Consider the following 23,505-nt stretch of genomic DNA (forward strand, 5'->3'; position numbering starts at 1 on the left):
AGTGTGGGAGTGCTCAGTAGAGGCCGGCCGATGGCCCAGACAGAACAAAAGGATGTCATCACTGTCAGGGGGAGATACTACTCAAACAACTTTCTTCATGCAGGCACTGTCCTTATCTTCATTGCTATCACCAGTAGTCTAGGACATCACTGTCCTCAGAACTTTCTGTGGTGACAGCATGTTCTATAACTGCAATGTGCACCAGGGCAGCCAAGAGCCACTCTCAGCTACTGACTACCTTCAGTGCAGCTGATGCAATCAAGGAGCTGAATTTTAATTTTATTTTACTTAAATAGGCACATGTAGGTAGTAACTATTATACGGGACAGGGGAGATATAGGAGTAAGACTGTGAATCGTCTCCATTTTACAAAGGAAGGAATGGTGCGGTGGGGAGACCCTAGCATGCCCAGACATACCGCTGCTGGGTCCTTCCAGAAATGCAGGGGTTAGGGAGAAAAGGAAAACGGGCCATCCCCAGGCACATGCCATTCCATACCGGTTTGGGTGGGAGGAGGGCAGCATGAACTGGAATTCCACCACACACGTGCCGTCCAGGAGCTGCCGGTGCTGCAGGCTGTTTAACTCATAGGCGATGTAGCCCCTCCGCACATAGACCTGTTGAAGCAGAAGTGTTACATGATGGGTGTTCTCCCAGAGGGCCCCACAGAGCATCCCCAAAACCTGAGAAAACACAGGCTATAAGGAGACCAGATGTGATCTCTGAAGGACCTCTAAGCTATAGGTAAAGCAGACTTCTCCCCACGTGCCTTTTCCTTTTGCTGACTGAGCCTGACATCTTTTCACTGTCACAAATCATAGCTTTGAGTCCTTCTAACCCATCACCTAACCTGGAGGTGGTCTTGGAGACACCTGACATATTTAGGGCAGGGACAAGAACTTGCCAAAGTGATTGGTATATAAAATCATCCTAGAAAAGTCCTTAACAGATATAAATAGGATTTATATACTTTATATACTTTATAACACTTCAAAAGGAAACTACAGAAGAAATGTATTGGGTCTCACAGTTAAAAATGGGGGTGAAACCCAATGAACAGGTCAAAAACCGGAGGCCCAGGAGACCCTATGATATGTTCCACAAGCCCAGATAGCCTCCACAAAGACCCAGTCAACCTCCTGGTATGTGACCCACAGGGTCTAAAAGGTAGGGAAGAGCAAGGGGAGGCTCTGAGCTCAGAGGATGAAGAAAAGAAGAAATGCCACCAGCAGCAGCAAAGCAACCCAGGGGGAGAGATTCGTGTGAAAAATACACGATATCATCTCATATTTTCTTATTTTTTTGAGACAGAGTCTTACTCTGTCGCCCTCAGTAGAGTGCCATGGCATCACAGCTCACAGCAACCTCCAACTCTTGGGCTTCAGTGATTCTCTTGCCTCAGCCTCCCGAGCAGCTGGGACTACAGGCGCCCGCCACAACGCCCAGCTATTTTTTTGTTGCAGTTCCCACTGCTGTTTTAGCTGGCTGGGGCCAGGTTCGAACCTGCCACCCTCAGTATATGGAGCCAGCGCCCTGCCCACTGAGCCACAGGCACTGCCCCATCTCATATTTTCTTAAAAGTATATTAAAAACTCTGATTTCCTGAAGCTCATAAAATACCTCTTGGCCCCTGAACTCAGGGAGCTGGGGGCAGAAGCAAGACTAGCTTTAATCTGGGGTTTGCAGCTGTTCATGCCCTTCTCAGACTGTCACACAATGGCAATCACCTTAAATTGTCACCTGAGCTCCTTCTGGCTCTCATTGTTCCAAGCAGAACAGTCTTTCAAAGGTATTGAATGTATGCGAGGTGTTTTTTTTTTTTTTGTAGAAATGGGCTCAGGCTGGTCTCAAATTTCTGGCCTCAAGCAATCATCTTGCCTTAGCCTCCCAACGTGTTAGGACTACAGTTTGGAGAGGTACTTTGAACTTGGTGCTTGGGGGTTAGTAATTAACGGTGATGTGCTAGAATGACTCAGGAGACGGCAGTGGTTACCAACACTGATTCTGGAATAAGACAGACTGAATATTAAACCTGGTTCTGCCTGGTTCTGTGTGACCTTGGGCAAGTCACTTTGTCTCTTTGAGCCTCAATTCCTCCTTCGGTAAGATGGGGGTAGGCGTAGTACCTGGCTAGTAGTGAGAATGGTCAGATCACGAATGAAAGGTGTGTGGTGGGTGGCAGCAGATGCTGGCACTGTCGTGCTCAGAGCGGTCATTCTGAGCGTCTGTCCTGCTTACCTCCAAGGACGCCATGCACACAACTTTGTTAGTGTGATAGAAGAATGAAGGCAGGACATCAAAAATGGTCGTTTCCGAAAATATTAATTTCTATGGGAGATTAAAAAGGTAAACAGGAAAGTGAAAGTGAACAAATTTTAACCACTGGCAGGGTGGGTGGACGCAGTGGACCCGGGGAGAAGCCCATCTCATTGCTACCACTGAAGGCAGCCAGCGGCCAGCAGTGCATGAACTCCTCTCATGTCTAATCACAGAAGATGGAACTGAAGAATGCTGGGGTGACCGACCCAGGGCAGGGCTCCCATACCTAGAAGCTTGTAAATGAGCCAGAGTCCAGGACTGGGGGAAGGGTCCCTGGGAAGACGATGCCATGATTCAGCCATGGGAGGTCTTCTAAATAGCCTCTATCACTGCTGAATTTTTTCAATACCCCCTCCCAGGTGAGCCCTTGCGGCCTGTCACACAGTCCACCCTGCAGCGTGGGGCTCCACACCCACATCTCACAGGGTCTCCCCTGCTGCCCTCTCTGGGGGCTCTGGCTGCACTGGGCTGACAACTGTCTGTGTCTATGGCTGTACCCTGCACCAGAGTGCAAGTTCCTCGAGGGCAAAGGGACCCGTTTTCCCCGAGGCCCCCACCTCGCTACTATGCATGCTCTGCAGAAGGTGGAAGGAGGGAGACACGGCCTCACCTTGAGGTTCTCTGGGCAGAACTGGTGGCCGTACATGTCAATGGCAGACAGGAAGATGGACTCCACCTGGTTGTGTCGCAGCTCATAGGAGGGGAGGTGGGAGGCGATCAGGACCTAGAGGGGGAGGGATGGAGGGCCCAGGTGAGCCAACCTCCCAGGGGAGGGGCTGAGGGTTAGATGTGGGATAGTACACCTCAGGACCTACCTGTCTGGCTCGGAGGGCCACCTTGCAATGCTCGCTTTTGCTCAGCTGAGTGAGCTCATTGAGGATGGAGGTCAGCTCATCCGACAGAGAAGGGTCTGGGCCACAGAGCTCATCCTTTGGGGGACAAAACAGAATGCACCTGGCTTTTCTCCAGCCACGAGAAACATGCCAGCACCTACCTTGGCCAGAGGTAAGCTAGACAGTTGCCCATCTCTCTGAACACACTTCCTCATCACTTTCTGGCCCACCTCATTCATTTATTCACCCATTCATCCATGCCAAAACATGCCCTAAACACCTGGTAAGAAAAAAAATACAACTAAGTCCCTCTGTACATTACTGTTAGTATCCAGGGATTACCAGAACCTACTATGTGCCAGGGAGCTAGTAAGTGGCCAGACCCTTTACATATAGCTCCCCAAATTCTCCTACCCACCTGGCAAGTTAGTATCATGATCCCCATTTTACAGATAGGAACATTGAGGCTCAATGAGGCAATATGCCTTTCTCCAAGGCCACTAAGTGCCCGTGAGAAGGAGCCAGATTCCAGCGCCAGCCTATTCCAGCAAGAAGCCTCTTACTCTTTAACCCACACATTATCGCTCAACTTAAGGAGCTTACAGATTCAGAGGAGAGGGACCTAGAAGCGAAACTTGTTCTTTGTGTCCATACCCTCCTCTCTGCCGGAAACCAGGGCTGTGTGCAACGGGTCTTTCCATCTCCTCTCTTATGCCCTATGTGCATGAGGGGGTTAGAAAAGGCTCCAAGCAGTTGCTCCCTAAATATTCGCTGAAGACAGATCAGTGAATGCTGGAAATCAGAGGTTCTCAGCAACATGCTCCTTACCCCTGCCTCAGCCAGGACTGTTCTCTAAGAAGTTACCAGATGGCGGGACCACGGGTCATTTTTTCTACATGTATTTCTGCATTTTTCCTAATTATAATGAGCCTATACTGTTTTTATAATCAGAAATTGTATAAATGTATTAATACCTGATACACAAACATATAGGCATGTCAGGGCTAAAGAAATTTCTTAGAAAATTATTCTCAATTTTCTCTCCCTTCCACATTCTGATTTGCTGTGTGTTATCAAGTGGCAGCAACATTACTCGCCACCAATTGTTCACCAAGCTTGTGGCTCCAAAGAGAAGATAGCACAGGTGCTGTCCAACCAGCAGCTGGTGGTTTTCTAAGAAATGAAAAACTCAAACTAGACAGTTGCCTATCTCTCTGAATGTGTGAACATTTTTAAAAAATCTGTCTACTAGGCTGGGCGTGGTGGTTCACCCCGTAATCCTAGCACTCTGGGAAGCTGAGGTGGGTGGATTGCTTGAGCTCATGAGTTCGAGACCAGCCTGAGCAAAAGCGAGACCCCCCCGTCTCTACTAAAAATAGAAAAACTGAGGCAAGAGAATTGCTTGAGCCCCAGAGTTTGAGGTTGGTGTGAACTATGACACCACGGCACTCTACCTGGGTGACAGCTTGAGACTCTGTCTCAAAAAAAATAAATAAATAAAATAAAAATAAAATCTATTACCTTTTCTATATAACATTTTTTTCTTGTTAACTTGTGTGAAACTGTTTCATCTCATGTTTTAGTTGATAGTATCATGTTTTGTCACTAAGAAATTCCTATGACCACTGAATTGATGTTCATAAACTAGGTCCCCTAAAAGGACTAAAAAGTCCATTTCAAAGTAATCATTCAATTTGAAAGTCTTTGATGAGAACCTGCTGGGTACCAATTACCATTAGGTACAAAGAACTTGCTATTTTTCTAACAAATGGAACCAAAAAAACCCAGAAGAATAATGAAACTCACATAACTAATATAAAATAATGAAACCCCCAAACTATAACTGATTCAACAATTTTAGCCTCCTCCAGCAAGAGGCCTCAAGTAAGCATCCTAATTTTCTGAGCTGGGGGCCACCCATCTTCCCCAGGCTGTCCTCTGGTGGACATGATTTTTAGTGACTTCATGTCCAGAGGAAAGTCAATACGTCAATAAGTCAATATTCACAAGATATGAACAGCAGAATAATCTACAGACCCGACGCCAGGCCTTTGTATGGCAAGCTGACTATACCAGATGACAGGTGCATCTTGCTTTGCCAACACTCAAACTCCAAAAAACTCCATCCAAAGGAGGTATTTTGTAAAGGGTTATATTATTTTAGCAGTCGAATTCCCCTAAAGAGTAGATATCTCCTTGAGAATAAGTTCCCAGTCCTAATTACACTCTATAATCACTTGGAGAGCCCTCCCCTCAAAATTAATTTTGAAAAATTTCAAAACTGCAAAAGAATAGCAGGTCAGTATGTTAAAACCCCCCTATTAATCATCTAGAGTCTAGATTCACTCATTGCTAAACTTTTCTCACATGACCACATTTGACTTTTCTCTAAAAAGCACACGTGTGCGCGTGCACACACACACACACACACACACACTTTCTTTTTTGAAAGTCAGTTGCAGATACTTTATACTATTTTAGCATGTATCTCCTTGAGAAAAAAGATATTCTATGTAACTACAGAACCATTAAACACCAAAAATATTGAACATTAAACCAATAATATAATCTAATATACAGTTTACATTTTAAGTTTCCCAAAGTTTCCCAATGGGAAAGCACTAATACCTGGACCCCACCTCCAGAAACTCTGATTTAATTATCTGGATATCTGTATATTTTATGAGTCCTCCCAGCCCCACCTTCTAGGTAATTTTCATTTGCAGCCAGAATTAAAAGCTGCTGCATGAGATTTTTAAATAATTCTTTACAAAAACCCAGTATTTATGAATACATCTTAGTAAGGTATCAACTATCTTATAAGCTCATGGTCCAATTCAGCTGACTGATTGTTTTTTGTAAATAAAGTTTTATTGACACACAGCCATGATCATTCATTTACATATTGTCTATAGCTGTTTTCAGGCTATTAAGTGCAGAGTTCATAGAGACAAAGCAGTTGCAACAGGGGCCGGATGAGCAGTTGCAACAGTAAGGCTCAGGCTTCTCCCCACACCCCCGCCCAGTGGCTTGTCACCAGTGCCTCTGCTGGCAGTGGTGCCATCTCTTGCCCCTCCTCCAGCACTTGAGTATCTTCTTATGGATAGCCATAAGCCTAAAATACTTAACTATCTGGAGCCCTTTATAGAAAAAAATTCACCAATCCCGCTTTGCTATAAGCCAAGGCCACGTCTCCCTACTCTCCCAATTCCATATTTTCCAAGTCAGTCATCAGGGATATATTACAGAGAAAAATCTTTAGCTATAAAAGACTGCTAATTATCATCCAGTAGAAGGGGAAATAATAACAAAAACGCCATACTTCCTCAAGAAGTCAAAATTAAAGACTTGCCACAAGACTCAGAATCCAGTATCCCTTAATAGCTCATAACTCTGAGGCTAACTGTGGGTTCAAATCCCAGCTCTGCACTTACAAGCTGGGTGCTCTTGAGCAAGTGGCCTCCCCTCTCTGTGCTCTGCCAGTGGGAGGTGAGAGCATTACCCACCTTCTAGGGTTGCTATGACCTGATACTTATTTGTAAAGTCCTTCAAGAGTGCCCGGCACAAAATAGGTGCTGTGTAAGTGTTAGGTATGGTCTCCCTAGGAGCCAGCAAATCCCACTCACGGCCTGATTTTGCAAACAAAGTTTAACTGGAGTACAGCCAGGCCAATTCAATTAAACTACAGTGGCAGTGTCAGGATCGTACCAACCTGAAAAGTCTATACCAGGGGTCCTCAAACTGCGGCCCACGGGCCACATGAGGCATTGTGATTGTATTTGTTCCCGTTTTGTTTTTTTACTTCAAAATAAGATATGTGCAGTGTACATAGGAATTTTTTCATAGTTGTTTTTTTTTTTTTTTTTTTAACTATAGTCCAACCCTCCAACAGTATGAGGGACAGTGAATTGGCCCCGTTTAAAAAGTTTGAGGATGCCTGGTCTATACCTTCTGGCTCTTTTTAGAAAAAGGTTTGTGGAGTCCTGACCCACTCGCAGCTGGGGCAAAGAGAACCCTTCTCGCTTACGATCAACATGATCACCAGCTGGTTCTTCTTGGCCACCTGTGCGTGGGAGAAGATGCAGTCCAGCACCTGGGACATGTCTGGCTTGAACTTCTCCCTGAGGTTTATCACACACTTGTCGTAGTGGGCTACAGAGGAGACAAAAGACCACACAGGAGTAAGGCTCAGGCTTCTCCCCACTCCCCCACCCAGTGGCTTGTCACCAGTGCCTCTGGTGGCAGTGGTGGCATCGCTTGCCTTGTTGAAAATGGTGCTCGACATGCAAATATCTTCGAAGGAGATCCAATACCACTGTTTTCATATAGCCACGGGTCCCACTGCGGTATCTAGGGAGGAAGAAAGGCTGCCCTTAATGCTCAAATCCCCCTCCTCCAGCACTTGAGTATCTTCAGCCAGCACATTTTTTTTTTTTTTTTTTTTTTTGCAATTTTGCCCAGGGTTGGGCTCGAACCTGCCCTTGGCATATGGGGTCGGCACCCTACTCCTTGAGCCACAGGTGCCACCCTTCAGCCAGCAGTGAAGGCAAAAAAGAAAAAAAACAGTAACAAAGTATCTGGGGAGGTAGAGATAGGAGGATTATTTGTGCCCAGGAGTTTAAGTTCAGCCTGGACAATAACATAGCGAGACCCCCATCACTACAAACAATTACTTCAAAAAATTAATTGAAATATATTTTTAAATAATAATAATAATAATATTTTCTGGGTTTTGTTGCAGTTTTTGGCCAGGGCCAGGTTTGAATCTGCCCCCTCCGGTATATGGGGCCGGCGCCCTACTCCTTGAGCCACGGGCACCGCCCAATAATAATTTTTTTAAATATCTGGAGATTGTGCACTCTAATCCTCAGTCCTACAAGGGATTTTGCTCTCATTCTGCAGGCCAAAGAGAGTAGTGACTTGCCCAAGGTCCCACAGCGAACTGGAGTAGAACCCCGAGCTTTGGGAGGGCAGGTGTCCAGCCCCAGACTGAAGGGAACAAACCGAAGAGTTGAAATACTGAATAGGGGCAGGCAATTTTAGCAGGCTTTAACCATTAAAAGCAAAAATTCCAATTCACCACCCAATCTATAAAGATAGTTTAAAAAATACAAAGGGGAAAGGCATTTATCCCAGGTAAATCTCACTTCTCTTCTGAAACAAAATTTTAACCTGGATGTTCCCCTAAACATTTCCTCTTCTGAAATATTTCTGAGCACAGAGAATGGAGTTTCTTAGGAAATGCAACACTGAGTTTTAGAGAAGTAGAAATCAGCCTAACCCCAGCATCTCCAAATAATAACAAAAGGCAGCAAGAATCTAAAGCACTCACTGATGCAGCGTGATTCTAAAACACACACAGCCCTCCCAACACAGGACAGAGTTTGGACATTTATGTTCAGTACAAAAAATCTGCTAATAAATTTGATTCATTTATTATTTGTTCATTTCTCCTAGGTGTTTCTCCGAAGCTTAAAAGATGAGTTTAAAGTTATCAGTTGATGTGTTTTAGAGGAAAGCCTCCCCTTGCAGCCCTGGACTGTGAAACTTTCACTTTGTGGGAAATCCACCTTTGCAATGGTCCCAAAAACCATAGTAACACTTTGTGTGGTCTTTTATCACACACACACAAAAAAACCATTTCAGCCCATTGTCTCACAAGCCAAGCTACCACCAAGTATCTGCTGTATGTCAGCACTTTATAAAAATCAATCTATTTATAATTCCAAATGACTTATCTTGTAAAGTGTTTTTATTCACATTTTATCACCTGGAAAACTGATATTCATAGAAGTGCCTTGTTCAGGTTCCTGCTGTTAGGAATGGCACTGCCAGGACTGCAATGCACTTTCTCTCATTTTGAGCCTGTCCTTCCCAGAGCACCTCCCTGGTACAATACGTGTGACAAGTCAGTGTGATGACCTCGCCCCACAGAGGGCCCTGGAGTCACCTCTGCACCAACTGTACGATGCTCTGAGTGTTCATGAAGAAGACCTCTCGGTCAGCCTTCCGCTGCAGGGTGGCCGCGTGACAGTCCAGGATGGTGGCTATCTGGGTGAGAAAACAAAGGTCTGACTGTTGACAACTAGGTGATCTGGAGGTCCCACCACAGGCACTCAAAGAGGTTCAAAGACCAAAAATTCAAGCCCCAAAGCTCTCTGGCCACCCCCCAAAGCACTGTTCATCCTCCTCGATGTATTGCTTGAGGAATTCAAGGACCAAGAAATACAACAATCACATAAAGAGGTGCACACATGGGCACTGTACCCCTCCATAGATGTAAACAGTACCAGAAAAGAGAAGCAGGAATGTGCAATCCTAGCAAAAATGAGGGTGCTTACTTTGGGGAAGGGCCCTGTCTTTATAATCCGATTTAATGTTCTTGATATATTGTTTTTGGCATCAGAAATATTTTTAAAGAAAAAAGCCTTGCATAAGTGACAACTTCCTGAAGCCAAACATGTATCTTCCCAATCAGAGTTCTCTAGAGCGGCAATTTTCAACCCATGTGCCTTGGCACACTGCTGTGCTGTGAGAGGATCTTAGGTGTGCCAAGAAAATTTTTAAAGATCGTTAATTAAATTATTTTTGAAAGAAGTCTGAAGTAAAAAGGTATATCTTTTTTTCTCTTTTTTTTGATCAACATAATTTAAGTGTGTCATGGAAGATTAACTATAGGTTTGAATGCTCCGTGAGATAAAAAGGTTGAAAAACACCGATCTAGAGTTTTGTTTTGGTCACTTTTTAGTTGAGATATAACTATATACCCCCTTTAAAGTATATGAACATTTGGTGACTTAAAGTATCTCACAAAGTCGTGCAACTACCATCACTATCTACGTTTAAAGCATTTTCATCACCCTATAAAGAAACCTTGTCACTACTGTTTCCCCTGGAAACCACTGATTGACTCTTTTCCCCTCCCTGAGTTTGCCAATTCTGGATATGTTATAAGAATGGAATCACATATATGTTCTTCTGTGTCTGGCTTTTTCCCTGAGCACAGCAGGCTGGCCCACATGGTAGCATGAATCAGCACTTCATTCTTTTTTATAGCCAAACAATATTCCAAGCTCTAGAGTTGTTAGCCTCTGGGAGTCATCTGAAATATGCTGACCTCTTGCCTCTCAAATCACTAATGTGTGGTTGGGGAATGATGATGGTAGAAGCCCAGAGGGCAGAAAAGAAAACAGCAGACGGGGTCCTCCAGGAGCAAATCATCTTTAACACGCTTCATAGAACAACTACAACAAAAAGAAATTGGGGCCAATGTGGATTGAGGAGAGGTGTTTTATACTATCCTTAAGTGGTACCTATTCTTAAAAAAAATACTATAGGTACCTGAATAGCCCCGTGACTATCACCTTATAAAGCCCAGAGGGAGAAAGTCAAAGCTACGAGCCAGAGAGGAAACCTTGTGGTCTCTCCCAGTCATGTCAGCAGCTTGTCCTCTGGAAGATCCTCTCTTTGCACCAATCGCTTCCTCCTATGCTGAGTGAGTTTTATGGAGTACAGCCTCATGACTGCTGACATTCATCCAAACAACTGATGTTTTGAGAAGACAATAGGGCTTTGAAGACAAGGCTGGGATGAAAACCCTGGGCCCTCAGCATTTAGGGCTGTGAGTGAATCTCAAGAAGCTCACCTTGATCAGAAACCAGACATCACTGAGACTGACCTGGAGTTGCCCAACTTGAGCATCCTTTTCATCATACCTGCTGGCTGGGGAACTGGCATAGCACTGAGGTGATATTGCTGGCGTACTGGGCCATCACCCGGTGGACTGCCTTCTCCACGGGGGTAGGGATACGGCCCGACACGCTGGTCATGATCTCCTGCAGCTCCAGCAGTGGCAGTGATGGGTGCCGCAGAGTCACCATGAGCTTCTGCACCCACTCCTTCAGCTGCAGAGGGGACCACAGCATTGGCACTTAGTCCTGGGGAGGGGGACACGTGGGCACCACCACCTAGCATGGAGCGCCCAACTTGACTCGACCTACCCAGGCCCCACTTGAGTGGTGGAAGCTCTAGACTCTGGAGCAGTCCAGAGTGGAACGGCCCGCTGACCACTTGGGGAGTACCCAGCCTCCTCCTGCATGAAGGTCCCCACTCCCCTCTCTGCGCATGGAGTGCAGGTATAACATGAGGTTGTGAGATGAGCTTACATGTGCTGTGCTTAGTGCCAGGCAGCACTGTACCACCTTTCCCAGCACATTCTCATTTGATCCTTAGAGATAACCCTACAACGTAGGGGTCTAGTGATTGTTCCCTTTTTACCAGCTGAGGCAATTGATCACAGAGAGGTAAATAAGTCACTCAAGGTCATTCAACTAGTATGAAGCAAAACCAGGGTGCAAAGCTGGGCCATCAAATTCCTGACAGATTTTATTTTTTCTTTTAAGGTAGTGGTTCTCAACCTTCCTAATGCTGAGGAAGTAAATGTGACCCTTTAATACAGTTCCTCATGTTGTGGTGACCCACAACCATAAAATTATTTTCATTGTTAGCAACCTCCAATCTTATGCGGCAAACCCGCCTGACTGTTCACAGAGAACTACACACACCTGCTCTTCATGGGTAACTGACCTTTATGCTAAAAATAGGCTCTGGCAGACAGTAGCCACTCATGACATTGGTCAGATTTTCTAGGACATTGTGGAAGACCTGGTGCAGTTTCTCTCCGAGGATGGGCAGTGTCTGCTGGGACGGAAGCTCTCCCATGAATGGCTCAGCCTGACGAGACAGAAGGCAAGAAGTCAAGGAAACCATGGGGTCTCCAGGGAGACAGCCCAGGGACAAGGCAGACCTACTACATGGAGCTAGGATGAAGCCTGAGAAAAGAACTGAAGTATCAAGCTGGTAAGTTAAAACTGCCAAATTAACACCCCAATGTGGGCTTTCCCAGTCAACCTCTTTGCAAATTAACCCATTACATTTTTCTTTTCTTTTTTTTTTTTTTGCAGTTTTTGGCCAGAGCTGGGTTTGAACCCGCCCTCCGATAGATATATGGGTCTGGCGTCCTACTCCTTTGAGCCACAGGTGCCCCATTTTTTTCACATCTCAAACAATTTTGAAAGGGGTGAGATTTGTTGTTTTGCTGCTTTACTTATATATACATATATATATAGTCTCTATTCATTTTTATTCTTTACTGAGTTAAATCTCAAAGATAAACATCTAGTAGGATGAAAAGCTCATGACAAACTCATACAAATGTACCTGATTTTTGTAAATTATAAACATTTAGCCTTAGATAAACCAAATGGAAAAAATAGAAAGCTCCCTAAAGGATAGAAAACTTACAGCCTCAAGGCCACACGTGGCCCTCCAGATCCTCAAGTGTGGCCCTTTGTCCGAATCCAAACTTAACAGAACAAATCCCTTTATTTATGTGGTCAAAAGGCCACACTCAAAGATCCAGAAGGCTACAGGTGATCTCAACACTGTAGGTTCCCCACCCCTTCACGTAATTCATTCTACCAATATTCACTATCCATGAGACACAAGTACCCATGGCTGGGATGTGCTATTCTCCTGGCCTGGGACACTATTTCCTGCTCACCCTGCAGGCTCCTCTCACTTTTTTTTTTTTTCCCACTCGGTCACCCTGGGTAGAGTACTGTGATGATGTCATAGCTCACTGCAACCACAAACTCTTGGGCTCAAGTGATCCTCTTGTCTAAGCCTCCCAAGTAGCTGGGACTATAAGGCGCCTGCCAGTATGCCTGGCTATTTTAAGAGATGGGGTCTTGCTCTTACCCAGGCTGGTCTCGAACGCCTAAGCTCAAGCAATCCACCTGCCTTGGCCTCCCAGAGTGCTAGGATTATAGGCGTGACCTATCACACCTGGCCTCCTCTCACCTTTTAAGAGCTAACTTGAGAGTTTTCTCCTCTGGAATCTGATTCTGGCTTCTCTATCTGGGGCTCCACAGTCAAGGGCCAAGGGGCTGTCCCCTCATTGCATTTACCAAGTTAAATAACTTTTGTCTCCGTTTGTCACTAAGCACTTACATGACTCTGCAGGGACCAGGTGGCCAGGCCCTGTCTCATTCGCCTAGCACAGGAAATGTTTACTGAAAGGAATGATGATACAGGCGCACGGACCTGCCCACCACCCCACAAGCCTCAGTCTATTTCTGGCTTTGGAAAACCCCTCAAGAGAATAACAAAAAGAATGGAAAGAAAACAAATAAATAAAACTGATAGAAAACTCGGGAGAAAATAGACAATGCAATTTTTTTTAATGTTTCTTTTTTTCTGCACAGATGTACTAATTATTTAAGAGAACAGGGCAACACACATGAATGGCTCCTTAGGAAGGAGTAAAAATTCATCCATTCATCAACAAGACCTTCTTTTTCTGAGCACTCACTATACCCCAAGCAATGCGCTACTCACCAAGATCACTACAGTGAATAACAAAAGATAGTCCTTGACCTTGAAGACTCACCATCTAATGGCAAAGCATGACAAATGCTGAAAAATTAATAAGAATCTAAATTGGCAGCCCCCCTGAATGCTGAGTTCAGGGTCACACGACAGACACTCTGGAGCACCCCCCAGTGGATCTGAGAACAGGGCACTGCCCCCACAGTAGCTGCACTTCTGTATGTACATGAGATAAATATTTATGGAGCCCCTTATTACATCCTAGGGGCTGTTTTTGGCACTAGGGATCCAGCAAGCGAGCAAGAAAGACAAAATAGTACTGGCTGGGTGAGGTGGCTTGCACCCGTAATCCCAGCACTTTGGGGGGCCAAGGTAGGAAGATCACTAGAGCTCAGGAGTTCAAGGCTGCAGTGAGCTATGATGACACCACTGCACTCTAACCTGGGTGACAGAGTGAGACTCAGTCTCGAAAGGAGGGGAAGGGAGAGGAGGAAAGGAGAAGAAAGAGGAGAGAAGGGGAGGATAAAGGAAGGAAGGGAAGGAAGAAAGTTAGTTCTATGGGGACTTCTAATCTCTTAGAAGCCTAACAATAAGCCACCAAGATAATCCGTGAGATTGTCTCTGATGATGATGACAGGTGCCAGGGAGAGAAATGAAGCAGAAGAGGTGGTTGGGGAGTGTGAGGCAGGGAGGTGTATACATACATGGGCATTATTTATTTATTTAGAGACAGAGTCTCACTCCGTCAGCCTGGGTAGAGTCTTTTTTTTTTTTTTTTTGGCCGGGGCTGGGTTTGAACCTGCCACCTCCGGCATATGGGACCGACGCCCTACTCCTTGAGCCACAGGCGCCGCCCCAGCCTGGGTAGAGTCATAGCTCACAGCAACCTCAAACTCTTGGGCTCAAGCAATCCTCTTGCCTCAGCTTCTTGAGTAATTGGGACTACAGTGTCTGCCACAATGCCCAGCTATTTTTTCTATTTTTAGCAGAGATGGGGGTCTCACTCTTCCTCAAGCTGGTCTTGAACTCCTGAGCTCAAGCAACCCTCTCACCTTAGCCTCCCAGAGTACTAGGATTATAGGTGTGAGCCACCAGACAGGCCAGTTGGTACAATTTTAAAAAGGGTGGTTGAATGAAGAGCCTAGAGACGTGACAACTGTCTGCAGTGTCCTAACCTGGGCAGTGGGTATAAACTAAGGAAACTGCACACTCATGGGCACTGTAGCATATTCACGATAGCCCAAAGGTGGAAACAACCTGGGTGTCCACAGACAGGTGAATGCACAAGCTACGACATGGATGAGCCTTGAGGATGTCGCACTAAGGGAAATAAGCCAGTCCCAAAAGGACAAGCACTGTGTGACCCCACTCATCACATACTGGGTGCACTTTAGAAGGATCATCAAGCTCCAGCCTGGCCACCATGCAGCCTGCCTCCAGCACGGCCCCAGGACGCTTAACGTACTTCACCCGGCCACTTTCCTGCACGTTCAGGGTCATGATCATCTTCATCACCTGTGTTGCAAAAAGAAGAAATAAGACAGAACTTGCCAGGACTGGCCTGTGTGTGTGACACCCAGAGTCACCCAGAACTAGTAGCACTAGAGCAGAGACTTCATCATTTAAGCAGAACAACTAACTCCCTGGGTGGTGTTCAAGCAGAAAGGACAGAGAAAACCGGCATTTACTAGAAGTCCACTGCGCTCCAGGCACAGTACTGTTCACTAATTATCTCAACCTGCAAAGCCGGCCAGGGAGTAGGCGTTTATTACACCTATTTTACAGATAAGGAAACTGATGTTTATTTCCAAGGGAAGGCCTATGGCTTAGAAATACAATTAAGATTATATTGTAATAAGATTTTATTACATAGGGTGATTAATACACGTTCCTAAAATGTGCTCCCCAAGTCAAGCATTTTGTGAAGGGCTCCTTTTTTTAAAGGAACCAAGAAACCCCTCGGGGAATGCTTTATGCAAAGGAGTATATGTTCACAGCACACTCGCTGGGCCCTTTAATTTGCTTCTTTGAGCGTCTGGATACATGTGTGGCATGAGTTCAGTCACTGCGGCAGCAGCAGCTGCAGAGAGACAGAACTGTGCTGCCTCTTGCTTGGCAGTTCACAGCCCAGGCACCCAACTCATTCCCTCTGTAATCTCCAGAGAGTGCCTTCTACTCCTTGAACCTCAGTTTCCAAAATTGGAAAATGGAGACTAATGACAGTTTTGCCCCTTAGGACTCACATGAGCATTAATGAGGTAAAGAACCGGCCACACTGCAGGAAGTCGATATGCACTGGTTACTATCATTGCCATATTTTCAATGCCATGTTGCCATTATTGCTATTATTTTCCTGGAAGCATAGAGCAGAGGCCAGGCTTGAATCCTGGCTTGTAGTTCTAGTTCAAGGATTCAAGCCTGGCTTTGTGGTACCTCTAGCCTGCCTCGGTCTAGTTTTCTCATAAAAAGGGAATCACAGCCTGCCACGTGGTAAGGGCTTTGCAAGGATTGGCTGAACACCTTTAAATCAATTCCATCCTTATTAGTAACTCATTCCTGGGGAGATGTGCATTTTTCAGGTTTTCTCTTTGAGTACTGTAGGGAATTTAGACTGAACCCCACAGACTGGCGCTCTCAGGAATTTGCAGACCGTGCCCAAGGAGAGAGGTGAGGTCTGTTTGCTCGAACACAGACAATGGCAGGACAGCAGAGGCTTAGGGAAGGTTGGCTACAGACCCCACTCCCAAAGGCTGACTCTGTGGTCACCTCCATCTCTGCGTAGCTGCTCCCAGCCTCGACATGGCCCCCATCCTCCACTGTGTACTGTGTCAGCTTCCCGGCTGAGGGAGATCTCAGGACTGTGGGATCATTCTCCTTCTCAAATACACATGTCTTGTTGCCGATGGTAATTCGGTAACTGGGAGAGAAGAGGTGCAGGGCGTGGGTGGTCAATGAGGACCATCAGTGCAGCAAACTTAATGAGGTCTTTGACTGTATTTCCCCTTTCCTAAGAATGGCCACAACTATCCCGCCTCTGTGCAGTTTTAGGAACTCTATGTCCCCCAAATGGTGACATCTGACAGTTATCCTAGATACCAGGAGGGAGTTGGGTAAGTGAAAGGGTCTGACCCCTTTTTGGCTGGAAGCTGGTTCCTTTTATAGACATACTTCCAACAGACCCTGCTGCAGGGAAAGTATCGGTAAATACGATTTAATAAATATTTACTGATGCCACATCTTTATCTTACAACTGGACGGGAAGAGTGATGCTTATAATAATCTGGAATATTCTTGGCAGATAAAATGTGGGTTAAAAAAGAAATAGTGAGGCTCACGACCGTAGCTCCATGATTAGGGTGTCGGCCACATACATCAGGACTGGTGGGTTCAAACCTGGCCCGGGCCTGCTGAACAATAATGACGACGACAACAAAAAAATAGCCGGGCGTTGGGACAGGCACCTGTAGTCCCAGCTACTTGGGAGGCCGAGGCAAGAGAGTCACTGAAGCCCAAGGGTGTGAGGTTGCTGTGAGCTGTGATACCTCGGTAAGCAACTTAGTAAGACTCTGTCTCAAAAAGAAAAAAAAAAAAAAACCAGAGATAGTGAAACACTGCTCTGGTATGAATCTACTCTGTCTTCTTTTAAACACTAAGTGGAGCTTTCTGAGGCACAGGGCCTCTGGCACCCCCTTACTTTTTATTCACCTTGGTTGGGGCCTACGCACATTTCATTGTGTGATCTCAGTGTACTCAGAACACCGGAGATGGAGCATCATTGGGGCATATCTCACGAACCTTTGTGCAAAAGGCATCTAGAGCATCCTGTGTGTTCACCATCAGGTACAGGGCAGCACTTCCTGTCTGCTTGTTTAATGTCATTTCCCAGCAAGCTTGAAGCTCCAGAGTTGTGGCCATGGTGCTACCTCAATACCTAGCTACAGAGTAGCTCAAAAAATGACTCCTGTACTAACTGGAGGGACCCATTCACACAGGTGTGCATGTGGGGCACAGCTCAGGTGCAAGGGGTGGCAGATACCTGGGCACACATCTCACAGGCCAAGTAGCTGAAAGTCACATCCCATTCAGCTCTGAATCCTCCCGGGTTGCTACAAAAGCACCTCCTGTGAGCCTTCCCTAGCTGTCTGCCAGTTACACAGAACTCCAGCCAGGATATTAACCTCTCCATGAGTCCCTGGAATTGACCAAGATTTGCTAAGACCCTGGGACCTGCAAGCAGGCTGGCTTTGTGTTTTTGAGTGCACATGCCCAGCCCACGCCGGCATGTGGAGCACACGCACCTGTCCACCTCTTCTTTCATGTAGGTAGTGTAGCTGTTCCCATTGTAGGACAGCAGCAGCCCACCGTCGTTGAGCCGGTGGGCATCAATCTCGATGTGGCAGCCATTCATGATTAGTACAAACATGGTCAGAGATTGCCGGGCCACCTGCAGGGACAGGACCCACGTCACCGCCTGGGCTCAAGATGGGCTCCCAGGGCGCTGAGCCTCAACTGCCCCCAGGGGAGCCCCTGCAAATGGAGCTGAGTCAGCAGCTGGAGACAGCAGGCCACACTGGTGGGTGGGCCGACTGATGGCCACTGGCTGCAGACTGAGTCCTTGTCTAGCCATCTCCCACCAACTGCATGCCTTCTGGGGCTGGGGGCTTCCTTCTAGTTCCTGACTCCAGGTATCATTGTACCTGGTGGCACAGAGATGGGGTCTCACTCTGGGTGAGGCAACCCTGGAGACTCACTAGTGGCCTGATGCAACAGACTGAATGTTTATGTCTGTCCTCCAACCCCAAACTATGTTGAAATCCTAATTCTGAAGGTGATGGCCTTGGGGGGTGATAGGTCATGAGCAGGTAGCCCTCCCCAAATATAGGGACACAGTGAAAAGACAGTCAGTCATCTATGGAACAGAAAGCAGCCCCTCATCAGACACCAAATCTGCCAGCATCTTGACCTTGAACTTTCCAATCTCTAGAATTATGAGAAATACATGCTTCCGCTGTGGCTCACACCTAAAATCCTAAAATCCTTGGCACTCTGGGAAGCCAAGCCGGGTGGATTGCCTGAGCTCATGAGTTTGCGAACAGCCTGAGCCAGAACCATAGCCAGACCTCATCTCTAAAAAAATAGCTGGGTTTTGTGGCGAGCACGTATAGTCCTAGCTACTCGGGAGGCTGAGGCAAGAGAATCACTTAAGCCCAAGAGTTTGAGGTTGCTGTGAGCTGTGATGCCACAGCACTCTGCCAATGGTGACATAGTGAGACAAATAAAAGAAAGAGAGAGGGGAGGGGACAGTGTGTTGTTTTGTAAGTCACCCAACCCAGTCTGTGGTGTTTTGTTATAGCAGCCCAAACGGGCTAAGATGCCTGAACCCAGACAAGGGCTCTGCTCCTGAGACCCAGCTCTGTGCAGAGACACATGAGAGACTGGGGACACGTGACAGAGGCAAGTGGCCAGGCGCTGGCCAGGGCTCTACATTTCCATCCAGCTGATGTACCAGCCCCATCTGACTCTCAGTGCATTGTGAGTGTTCTCCCTTGGAAAGCAAACAGCCTAAAGGGGCCTCCACCTGTAAAATACGTATTTTATGACAAAAGCTAGCAAGAAACATAGAAATATTTATTGCAGCATTATTCATGGCAACAATAAAAGAATCAAATTAGCAAACCAACGGTCTTGCAATGGAACACTCTAGATCTGTGCTGTCCACTAGAGTGACACCTGCTTAACCACATGCAGCCACTTAAACTAAACAAAACATAAAACCCAGTTCCTCAGTCACACTCACCACAATTCAAGTGCTCAATAACCACATGTGGGTATCATACTGGATAGAGTAGACAGAGGACATTTCTATCACTACCAAAAGCTCTGGTAGACAGTGCTTTGGACGCTAAACTTATGCTAAAGAAAACTTGTTAATAACATGGGAAACTTCATGTTGTGATAATATCAAAGCCACAATCGTATATTTGTACCATGATCTCAATTCCATAAAATTTATACATAAGGGGAAAAAAAAAACAACGAAATCTGCTAAAATGTTAATGGGGATTGCCTCTGGGATCAGCACAGTGTGGGTTTGTCTATCTGAGTTTTTATGCTCATTTGAAATTTTGAAATTTTCTACATTGAACATTTACCACATTTAAAATCAAGTGCGGGGCTACTGAGTCCCCAAAGGTAGCCCCTAAAAGCAGTGAGGGCAAAGGAAGATAGTTGTTTTTTGTTTTTGTTGGGTTTTTTGTTTGTTTTGTTTTTTGTTTTGAGACAGAGTCTTACTAAGTCACCCTAGGTAGAATGCCATGGTGTCATAGCTCACAACAATCTCACAAACTCTTAGGCTCAGGTAATCCTCTTGCCTGGTAATCCTTAGCTGGTAAGCCTCTTGCTTCAGCCTCCTACAGGTGCCCACCATAACACCTGGCTAGTTTTTCTATTTTTAGTAGAGATGAGGAGTCTCGCTCTTGCTCAGGCTGGTCTGATATACCAAGCAATCCACCTGCCTCAGCCTCCCAGAGTGTTGGGATTATAGGTGTGAGCTACTGTGCCTGGTCAAGAAAATAATTTTAAAGTATACCCCAATTAATAACACATATTTAGCCTGAAAAATCTCTAAAGTTGAGAGTTCTACTTGTGTCCATCAATATTAAATATAAAGTAAATAAAATAAAAAAACTCAGTCTCAGAAGCAGATGCGAATTCTGTCCTCTTTTTCCTCCCCAGAATGTGAGGTTGGCAAGTGCCAGCTAGGCTTACAGGGAACTCCTTGGTCCTGCACTGCGCTGGAAGTCAGGGCTCCAGTGCCTTAGCTCACCACTCTGTGGGGACCCCAATCCTTTCTATGTGCTCGTGAATCTCAGAGGTTCTCTGACATTCTCTGCTGAGTTGGCCTCGGAAGGGTAACTAGATTCTCCTGAGAGAGGAGCATAACCGGAGTAAGCTCCAGGGATGCTGGAAGTAAACCACAGGAGAGGTTAGACATCCCCCCGGGGATTTGGTGTGCAGACACAGAACAAACCAGCCTCACAGCTCCTGGGAATGACCTGGACACTATGCCAGCTCAGCAAGGCACCCACTCTGTGCTGGGTTGAATAGTATCCCCTAAAATTCATGATCTGCCTGGAACCGCAAACTGTGACCTTATTTGGGAACAGGGCCTTTGAGATATAAATAGTTAAGATGAAATTGGCCAGGTGTGGTGGTGCACACCTGTAATCCCAGCAGCTCGGGAGGCTGAGGTGAGCTGATTGAGCTCAGGAGCTCAAGCCCAGCCTCAGCAGCAAACGAAATTATACTGGAATAGTGTGGGCACTAAATCAAATGTGACTAGGGTATCTTCCTTCTCAGAGGGAAGACAATGTGAAGACAGACAGACACACAGACAAAGGGACACCACCATGTGACGACAGAGGCAGAGACTGGAGCTACACTGCCACAAGGCAAGGAACAGGAAGGACTGCCAGCAAGCATCAGAAGCTGGGGGGCCCTGGAGCAAGTCCTTCTCTAGCACCTTCAGAGAGACCACGGCACAGCTGACACCTTGATTTCAGACTGCTGGCCTCCAAAACTGTGAGAGACCACTTCTCTGTTGTTTCAAACCACCAATACATGGTACTTTGTTACAGCCACAGGAAACGAACACACGTGTGTGTCATCCAGGCCTCTGTGTAGGGCTCAACCCTACAGTCTGAAACCCAAAATGTTTAAATTTCAAGGTCATGGACTATATGGGGAATTTCTGAGGAACATGAACACGGACGTCTCAGACCCAGGCATGAGAAAATCCACTCCAGGGACGGATCTTGGAAGAAATAAAACAGACTTCCTCAAGGCTTCAGAGCATCAGAGACACCAGAGGAGAAGCACAGGGATGCATACCTTGAGAATGTACTTAATGCCTCCATAAATTAACTCCACATCCACGATGTTCAGCAGTGAATCTGCTGGAAGGACCTGGCCCCTGAAAAAGAAGACACAGCTGCAGTCAGCCTTGGGAATCTGTAGCCATCCCTGGATTAAAAAAAAAAAAAAAATCATTCAGGCCGGGCACGGTGGCTCATGCCTATAATCCTAGCACTCTGGGAGGCCGAGGTGAGTGGATCACCTGAGTTCAAGAGTTCAAGACCAGCCTGAATAAAAGCCAGATCCCATCTCTACTAAAAATAGAAAAAAAATTAGCCAGGTGTTGTGGTGGGCACCTGTAGTAGACCCAGCTACTTGGGAGGCTGAGGCAAGAGGATCACTTAAGCCCAAGAGTTTGAGGTTGCTGTGAGCTGTGATGCCATAGTACTCTACCCAGGGTGACAGAGGGACACTCTGTCCCAAAAAAATAAATAGTAAAAAAAAAGAAAATTACCCAGTTCTTTGCCTTTCCTGAGAATCCACAACACAGACAGTGCTAAAAAGAGCTAAGTCTGATCAAAAGGCATTCACGGAACACAAAGCACGGAGCACAGAGCAAGGAGCACCAAGCACAGAGCGTGGAGCACAGAACGTGGAGCATGGAGCACAGAACACAGAGCACAGAGCAGCAAGCACAGAGCATGGAGCGCAGAGCGTGGAGCACGGAGCATGGAGCACAAAGCGTGGAGCGCAGAACATGGAGCACGGAGCGTGGAGCACAGAGCATGGAGCATAGAACACAGAGCACGGAGCACCAAGCACAGAGTGTGGAGCACAGAACACAGAGCACGAAGCAGCAAGCACAGAGCGTGGAGCACAGAGCATGGAACACAGAACACGGAGCACCAAGCACAGAGCGTGGAGCACAGAACACAGAGCATGGAGTACCAAGCACAGAGCACCGAGCACAGAGCGTGGAGCACAGAGCATGGAACACAGAACACAGACCATGGAGCAACAAGCACAGAGCGTGGAGCACAGAACACAGAGCACGGAGCAGCAAGCACAGAGCACCGAGCACAGAGCGTGGAGCACAGAGTATGGAACACAGAACACAGACTACGGAGCATCAAGCACAGAGCGTGGAGCACAGAACACAGAGCATGGAGCACCAAGCACAGAGCACCGAGCACAGAGTGTGGAGCACAGAGCATGGAGCACAGAACACAGAGCACGGAGTGCCAAGCACAGAGCATGGAGCACAGAACACAGAGCATGGAGCACCAAGCACAGAGCACCGAGCACAGAGTGTGGAGCACAGAGCATGGAGCACAGAACACAGAGCACGGAGTGCCAAGCACAGAGCATTGAGCACAGAACACAGAGCACGGAGCATGGAGCACAGAGCACAAAGCATGGAGCAGACAGCGTGGAGCACAGAGCATGGAGCACACAGCACGGAGAACAGAGCACAGAGCAGAGAGCGTGGAACACGGAGCATGGAGCACAGAGCACGGAGCATGGAGCATGGAGCGTGGAGCATGGAGCACAGAGCGTGGAGCACAGAGCATGGAGCACAGAGCGTGGAGCACGGAGCACAGAGCGTGGAGCACAGAGCACGGAGCACACAGTGTGGAGCAGAGCATGGAGCACAGAGTGTGGAACAAAGAGCGTGGAGCGCAGAACGTGGAGCATGAAGCATGGAGTGTGGAGTATGGAGCACAGAGCGTGGAGCACAGAACGTGGAGCACAGAGCCTGGAGCACGGAGTGTGGAGCAAAGAACACGGAGCATGGAGCGTGGAGCATGGAATACAGAGCACTTAGCACAGAGCATGGAGCACAGAGCATGGAGCACAGAGCACAGAGCATGGAGCAGAGAGAGTGGAGCATGGAGCATGGAGCACAGAGCATGGAGCACAGAGCACAGAGCGTGGAGCATGGAATACAGAGCGTGAAGCATGGAGCACAGAGCACGGAGAACAGAAAGTGGAGCACAGAGTGTGGAGCACAGAGCTTGGAGCACGGAACGTGGAGCACAGAGCACAGAGCATGGTGCAGAGAGCACGGAGCACGGAGCGTAGCGCACCAAGCACGGAGCACAGAGCGTGG

The 23,505-nt window shown here is 46.9% G+C and overlaps 1 protein-coding gene across 3 annotated transcripts in view; it reads right to left on the reverse strand.

The window, feature by feature from the left end:
* Nucleotides 1–23,505, reverse strand: part of ACACB (acetyl-CoA carboxylase beta) — a 140,968-nt gene that overhangs the window by 45,505 nt on the left and 71,958 nt on the right. For all 3 annotated transcript variants that reach the window (XM_053588579.1, XM_053588580.1, XM_053588581.1), the window contains 13 exons: nt 21,432–21,513; nt 17,840–17,985; nt 16,308–16,458; nt 14,922–15,056; nt 11,739–11,885; nt 10,868–11,056; nt 9,103–9,203; nt 7,414–7,502; nt 7,180–7,304; nt 3,135–3,248; nt 2,930–3,043; nt 2,239–2,328; nt 499–617 (listed from right to left, as the gene is read on the reverse strand). In XM_053588579.1, the coding sequence (XP_053444554.1) occupies nt 499–617; nt 2,239–2,328; nt 2,930–3,043; nt 3,135–3,248; nt 7,180–7,304; nt 7,414–7,502; nt 9,103–9,203; nt 10,868–11,056; nt 11,739–11,885; nt 14,922–15,056; nt 16,308–16,458; nt 17,840–17,985; nt 21,432–21,513 (1,602 nt within the window). The remainder of the gene's footprint in view (nt 1–498; nt 618–2,238; nt 2,329–2,929; nt 3,044–3,134; nt 3,249–7,179; nt 7,305–7,413; nt 7,503–9,102; nt 9,204–10,867; nt 11,057–11,738; nt 11,886–14,921; nt 15,057–16,307; nt 16,459–17,839; nt 17,986–21,431; nt 21,514–23,505) is intronic.

The sequence above is a fragment of the Nycticebus coucang genome, chromosome 4 (assembly GCF_027406575.1).
Source record: "Nycticebus coucang isolate mNycCou1 chromosome 4, mNycCou1.pri, whole genome shotgun sequence".
In the NCBI taxonomy this organism is placed as follows: domain Eukaryota; kingdom Metazoa; phylum Chordata; class Mammalia; order Primates; family Lorisidae; genus Nycticebus; species Nycticebus coucang.